Here is an 8,065-nt window from a genome sequence, read left to right as displayed (position 1 = left end):
ATTATTTAAAAAATATTGAATTAAAAATAATATTGTAATATTGATTAAAAGATTAAATTATAAAATAGAAAAATGCTAATAGTACATATTAATAATTCAAATATAAAAATTTTATACTAAAACATGTGTTTTTAATTCTTTAAAAATTTAAACAATGATTTCTTTTCAATAAAACATTCTTATATTGAAACACGAGGAGACATATTAACATGACTCATAATAAAAAGATAATTAATGTTATATTATAAATTAAAAATAATTATTTATTTTATAATAATATTTTTAACAAATAAATTATTGAACTGTATGAGCAAAGAGTAACTTTAAGACCCTTTAAAGCTCAGCTATGACGTCGGTGAACACATCACCTTAATTTAATTCTGCTTTCAAAACAAACCAACTACACACAAACTTTCACAACACATTTCATTTCACAATCCAACATAGGAAAAAACAGAAAAAGAATAGAACCATGCTTGATCCAACAAGAACACACCACCTCAATAATATTTCTCTTGATTTGTATGATGAAACAAGACACCTAAAATGGGAAGCAACAAATTCAAATTTGTGGCCTTCAATGAACATGGATTATGATGATGATGATGATGATGGTGATGAACCTCGATGGACTATGACAAGCCTTTCCCCTGTCTCAAGAACCGAAGCCATAGCACGAGGACAAAAAGAGCTCATGGAAATGGTTCAAAACATGCCTGAATCAAACTATGAACTTTCCTTGAAAGATCTCGTGGAACATCATCACAGGGTTAGAGAAGAAAATACGAATGATGAGAATAATGCAAAAGTATATGCTAGTGGTAGCAAGAAGATTGAAAAAACACCATCACAGTTGAAGAGAAATGGGAAAATTGATCGCGGAGGTTTTTACCTTAAAGTGGCGTTTCCTTTTTCTTTAGGATCTAAAGAGAAAAAGAAGAAGAAAAATGAGTTGTTATCGGTGAATAGTAGTTCAAGAGTTTCACCTAGACCTTCAGCAGTTTGTGATGGATCGGTAAAAGGTGTTGTTGATAAAGAGAAGGAATGGTGGAAAAAGAGTAGTTTGGTGTATAAAGAGAGTGATAGTGGTGAATCGAGTATTAACAGTGGAAGCGTGAAAAGCTCTCGTAGTAGTAGCAGCAATAGTAGTAGCAGCAGAAGAATCAGAAGTAACAGCAGCAGGTATGAAAATTTTATATATTAGCATGTATATTTGATTCATTTATTGCTGCTGGAATTTTTCTTTGGTTGTGTGGTTCAAAATTATTAGACGGATCAGATCAGAACAATCAGTTGTGCTTCAAATTTATTTGTTTCTTAGGAAATAGTACATGTTTTTGTACCTGAAAAATTTCATGTTCATGTTGGATTTGGAGGATTTAAAAAAAAATTAATATATTTTATCTCATAAAAAATATAAGTGCACTGTAAAAAATGACATTCATAAAAATTTGTTTCATGAAAATAAAGGAGTTTTTGAAAAATAAAACTTACTGTAATTGAATAATATTTTAAATAGAGTGAAAAGTAAGTTATATTAATTTATATTTGAAAGAAATAAATGTAAAAACTTTTTTGGTTGTGTTGTAGGCATACTAATGAATTTTTGGATGTAATGCAGGAGGCGTGAGAAGAATGGTGGTTGGTGCTGGCCTTTGTTTCGCAAACGAAAAAGCCAATCGAAAAAGTAAAAGATCGATGCCTATGATGAAACAGAGTACTCTGTGATTTAGTAGTAGTCATGGTATTCTTCATATAAACTCCCCGCAAAATCTGGTGCATGTCATTTGAGAACTACTAGTATTTCGTTTCATTGTAACTTCCAATGAATTAATTATCAGACAAGCTTGGTTTGGGAGTTACTAAAAAATTTGTAAGAATTAAACTTGTACAAATATCATCATGTTTAATGTCAGGGCAGGGGAGGTCCCATGTCAATCTCAACTTTGGAATTTTTGACATATTTTCCTTTATATGTTTATTTGATGTTCCTGACCAAATAAATTAAATTTTTGCATAATATATTATGTATTTATCTCTGTTTCAGCACTTCAACTATCTTTCTTCGTCTTCTAGGTACCTTGAGATAACAACATTAACTCTTCTTAACTGAACTAGTACCATTATTTTTTCTCGAATACTTTTTAGAGATAGAATTTAATTTATAACATACAAATAATTAATACATTTAAATTGATCTATTATTTTTTAGTTAATTAAAAAATATAAATAAGATATCAAAATTGTTAATGTTTAAAATAGATAGTATAATTTTAATGAATTGACAAAAAGATATGATCACCAAAACTACACTTAAAAATATAAACACAAGTTATATCTACTTGACACAATTTTTGTATTCTAACATAAACCATTATTCTAGTTGTGTGGTGTGAGACAAGTTATTCATTAGTTATAGATTAATTGTCAATTATTTAGTTGGTTGTGAAACTTTATTAGTTAATGTGTAGTTCATTAGTCAGACATTATAATCTATATTTAATTGGTAATTAATTCATAACTAATTTTTTTATAATTTACCATGAATTATGTGAAATGATAATAGATGAGAATGAATTGAAACTTGAAAGAGAAGAACATAACGTCACTTTCGAGAAGAAAATACTTTTGATTAAATGCTTAAGCCTTAATTCCCAAGCCCTACATAAGCATATATCAAGTGTACATTAATCACCCCTTTAATTGCTTGGAATCTTACTCCGACACAAGTTTTCGTTCTCGATTTCTTTTGAAAAATAAAAATAATCTCAACTCAATTATTTGTATATGAAATTAATAAATGTGTAATTTATAAAAATATTACAAATATACACATAAAATTATAATAAAAAAATAAGACAAGCGAAAAATAGATATGATTTTAACTCTATAATAGTTATGTGTTCTTTACAGTGGCGGAGCTTGACCGATAATTTTGGGGTGGCCGACATAAAAACATCTGAACCTTATATTCAACATAAAACACTTATCTAAATCAATCAATTTTTTTACTCTTCTTTATTCTCACAAACTTATCTAAATCAATCAATTTAAGAAACATAAAACATCTTATATGCAAAAAAAAAATAAACTAAAACACTTTATAGGACAAAAAAACTCAAACAAAAATGCAACAAAACTCAAACACCTTGTGTGCAACAAAAAAAATTCAAACACTCTATATGAACATAAAATCAAACAACTTATGTGCAACAAAAAAAAACTCAAATACTTTATATAAACATAAAATCAAACACCTTATGTGCAAAACAAAAACTCTAAACAAAAATCATAAATTGAAACTCTAAATCAAAATTTCAAGTCCAAATCAAAGCTCCAAACTCAACAGTAACAAAATAAACTCTAAATTTCATGATAACTGAAGAACATAAGCAAAATGTTGCACTAAGAGCATCTACAACGGTGAACTCAATATGAGTTCTTTAGATGGGTCCACTGTGCCACATCATCTTAAAGCAACTCAACATGATTCAAGTTCTACTATGCCACATCACCTTAAATCAACTCATTCATTTTTTACGGTTTAACTTTTAAAAAATCATATTATATTCCATTACTTTAATTTATACATTAATATTTAATTTTATTATAACTTAAAATATTAATTTAAATGGAAAAATAAATAAAAAAGTACGTTAATAAAAACTTTAATATACTTCTGTAACAAAAATTGTGAAGAAAAAGTATAAGTAACAAATTGTTTCTATTAATGAGTTAACAATAGTAATTAAAGGAGAAAAAAAAGGCTAACTGTGGTATATTAACTAAAAAAAAGCTAATGGTTACAAAATTATTATTATTTAATAAATTAAAAAGAAGTTAACAGCTATAAATTAATAAAAAAATGATAAATTTATTATTGTTAATAAATTAATAAAAGGTAGCGGTTATAATTATATTATTATTAAATTATAAAAGTAGCTAGAAAAAACAAAAAAAAAAAAATAACTGCTACGAAGTTAAGTACCGTGATGACACCTTGGCACAACTCCAAGGGTGAACCCACAAAAACTCTGGAAGTTAAGTAATTACACGCTGGCGGACGAACTCATTTTCACTCCCGTTGTAGATGCTCTAACAAAATCAAAACTAACAAAATAGAAATCCGAATTCCAAATCAAAACTAACAAAAATCAGAACTAACAAAATAGAGAGGTGAACAGAGAGGCAAGAGCGACGAATAGCCACCGCCACGGAGGCAGTCAGGCAAAGGCGGCTGCAGACCCTCAACGAGCAGAGAGCGATTCGTGATTCGTAGTATGGCAGAGGCGGCCGCGACAAGTTTGTCGTTGTGAATCTGATTCTGGAGGAGGGAGAGAGGAATGTTGTAACTTGTAAGCAAAATGGAGAGAGATACGCGGATGGAAAAGAGAGATACGCGGATGAAAAAGAGAGAAACGCTGATGGAAGAGAGAGGAAGAATGAGAAAACTGAATTAGGTTTAAATATTGTTGTAATTTTTTAGTTTTGATCAGGGCATTATAGTAATTTTACTTATAATTTTTTTTTTGGGTGGCCACGGCCCCCTATGTCGCTACAAAACTCCGCCCCTGAATTCAACTCATAAAAATAATTCAAATCATAAAATATATCAGAACCAAACTCACAAAAACATACACCACAATATCTATGTTAATTAATATATCTATTAACATATGTCATATCAGTTTTAATCGAAATTATCAGAATCTCATTAGTATATATATCAAATTACACAAACCACAATAATCTTATAGACTTATATATTTTAATTTTCACAATCGTGTTATAATTAATAATTATTATTTTTTCAAATTTTTTGAATATAAATTTTAAATATAAAATATAAATATAAAATTTAAATTATTTATTATAATTTAAAATAAATAAACATGTCATGAGTTACCTGACATGCTTTTTTGGTTATGAAAAAAAATGCAAATGTGACAACTGAAAACGATTTTGTTTGTATTTTTAAAGAGCGCCTTTTTATCCAATTTTTTTTTATAAAAAATCAAAATAAATATATTGTCTTTAAATTATTTTGTTTTGTTAAGTTTATTTTTACGAAGTTTGTTTTATGAAGTTTAGAAAATAAGACTTTACAACAAAATGAATTTGGATTTGTAATTATAGGCCAGAAACAATTTTGGCAATTTATAATTGAATAAAAATATATTTAGTATTTGAATGTCTCAAAAACTATAAAATTTCAATCACATCATTGGTTATTTAAAAAAGCATTTATGAAAATTTATTAGGAAACAGGGGAACCGAATTTGCTTTATTTATCATGTCAAAAAAATCAACTACTTATAGTAAAGACTCAAGAGAAACCAACTCTATTTTTTGGAATCCCCGGTACAATGTATGCGCAGTAAAAGAGTCCTCAGCAATTTTGAATTAACGTGGGAAATATGTCTCATATATTCAAACTGCATCTCTAATTCAAACTGCCTCCCTAAGTTGTTGAGGCAAATTATCATGTAAATCATTTCTACATAGAAAAGAAAATAATTAATAGATTGGTTTGAATATTATAAAGTGATAAATCAATGGTGTGATACTTCATTGCTACAAACGATTATACCTTCATATCTTTTGCTAGCATTTCTTTAGTAAAATCAATTAACTTTATTTTCTTACCCTTTTTCTCTATACACGTAGCATCGTTACTATTTGAAGTAGTTTTATAAATTTTTTTGAAGGAATAAATAAATAAATATTAATATTAAGATTTGGTTTGACAAAAATGATAAATAACATAAAATTAATTTATAATTAATATACTTAACGCGGATAATAGATAAGTATATGTATTTGTATTATTGGGTAAAACTATTAATTTAGAATATGCAAATCTATTTTTTATACAATAAATAATATGGTGTAATTCTTGTAGGGTGTGCAAGTGCACACACTAACTGATGGTTTTTATTTGGTTTTATTTGTGGAAACGGAATTATATTAATATATTTTGTATGTGAAATATAAAATATATTGTATGTAGGAAAAACTTTTAATCATAAACTTTATTTATTGTTTAATATATATAGAATTAAATTATAATATAAACATATATCATATCTCTAAATTAAGGAACAAATCATAAATATATTCTAAATAGAAATATAAAATATATATTTTAATGATATCATATTCTAAATTTTAAATATATTTATATATAAATCTAAATCTAAATAATTTAAAAAATATAAATATTTAGCCATTTATTCTTAACCTTCGTTCTGTTTTGGATATTCCATTTAAATTTTAAGTTAGAAATTTAACTTTATTATTTTTGACGCTTGATTTCTTCCTGCTTATATATGTTGGTTGTAATTTTTATCAATATATTTCTTGAATAAGATCAAATCTACAATTGACTTTAATTTTTCGTTCTTTGAATTCATTTCTTTTAGATGAGTTTCTTGTACCTTGGAGGTCTCTATGCTAAAAACATTCTATATTTTATGGTTTTATTTCTTTTTAGTTTTACACTTACATATTTATTCTCCTCCTTAACATAAATTTTCTCTTCTTTTTCAATAACACATTCATTCTTCGTCAAACCAAAAATAAATTTATTGTCTTCTATATGAAATGTGACAATTTCTTTGTTGTTTTGATATTTAATCACACAACTTTTATAAAAGTTCAAATAACACTTTATAGCATTTCTCTAATAACTAAACAACATTTAAAAGATTTTGATCAATTCCAAGAACGTATAAAACACTAGAAATTATTTTCAAATCTGATTGACTTTTAATTATAATTGTTGCAATGCCTTCTACCATAATGTGTGCTCCATTACCAATTTTGACTTTAGAAATAGCAATTTTGTTAAGTTATTTGAAAAGATATTGATCATTATAAGTCATATGATTTGTGCAACTACTATCAATTAGTCAATCCTTTGAAGGTTTGTTGGTTTTAAAATTTGACATTGCAAGTAGCAATTTTTCTTCCTCTTCCTCCTCAATAATGTTAACATCTCCTTCTTGTTGTTGAGACGTTATTAGAATCAGAAAATTGAGTGCATAGTAATCGTACCTTATTAGCTATACCCAATAATTTGTCTATATATTCTTTTATTGTCTCATCCTCCTTCATTCTTTGCAACTCAAACTCTCTTATTAAATTCAACACTTGGGTGCTTGTGGTTCTTTAATCTCCTATGTATTATTCTTTTATGTAATCCCAAATTTCTTTTGTTGTTTTGTAAGTCATGATTCTTGTGAAGACATTTTGAGAGAAACCAACAAATAGACATAAATTTGTCTCTGCCTTCTTGATTTTTATTTCTCTATGAATTTTTATTTAGGCGACTATAGAATTTTCTAGTAAGGAAGAAATATCATAATCTTTTTTATAGCTTTCCTGATATCTGGTGCCTCTAGGTATGCCTCCATTCTTACTTCCCAAAGATCATAGCTTTCTTCATCAAAGATGAGAGGAACAATTTTTGAAAACTTGAATTGATTTCCATCTTTATTTGTTTTATTTTTTTTATTTGCGAAAGTAGAATTATATTCATATATAAAAAAGTATCGAATTTATTGTATGTGAAAAAAAAATCTTTAATCTTAAATTTTATTCATTGTTCTATATATAATATATATATAATTAAATTGTAATATAAAAATATATCATATCCTTAAATTAACGAACAAATCCTACACACATTTTAAACATAAATATAAATTTTATATCTTAATGATACCTTATTCTTGAATCTTAAAAATAGATATTCCTAAAATAAAAAAATGCAAGAATTGGGTTTCTTTTATAAGGTAAGTGGTTTCTTTTATGTTTCGCACTGTTTTATTGGGTTGCAGTATTGGGTCTCGTTGACAAGAGCTAACGATGCATTTGTTCATTGGGCTACAATACAACCACTTTTAGGCACAACAATGTAATACATTTTTTTATAAAAAAAAAAATTATTTCCTCCACTCTAAAATATAAGTCACATTTATATTGTTTTACAAATTTACCTTGCTCCCAACATACTCATTCGGACCAAAAATTTTGTAGAAGATAATTTTTTTTATTAATCAAA

General features: G+C 26.7%; 1 protein-coding gene across 1 annotated transcript; it reads left to right on the top strand.

Annotated features, from left to right (window-relative positions):
* The first annotated feature begins 365 nt into the window (after window positions 1–365).
* On the top strand, window positions 366–2,049 carry LOC101509525 (uncharacterized). The gene is made up of 2 exons (XM_004502502.4): window positions 366–1,182; window positions 1,622–2,049. The coding sequence occupies exons 1-2, from the start codon at window positions 473–475 to the stop codon at window positions 1,689–1,691; spliced, it is 780 nt and encodes a 259-aa protein (XP_004502559.1). The 5' UTR covers window positions 366–472; the 3' UTR covers window positions 1,692–2,049.
* Window positions 2,050–8,065: the final 6,016 nt, after the last annotated feature.

This window comes from Cicer arietinum, chromosome 5, assembly GCF_000331145.2.
Source record: "Cicer arietinum cultivar CDC Frontier isolate Library 1 chromosome 5, Cicar.CDCFrontier_v2.0, whole genome shotgun sequence".
Classification (NCBI taxonomy): domain Eukaryota; kingdom Viridiplantae; phylum Streptophyta; class Magnoliopsida; order Fabales; family Fabaceae; genus Cicer; species Cicer arietinum.
The sequence above is the reverse complement of the archived record's forward strand: the minus strand, read 5'-3'. Positions and strand labels throughout refer to the sequence as shown.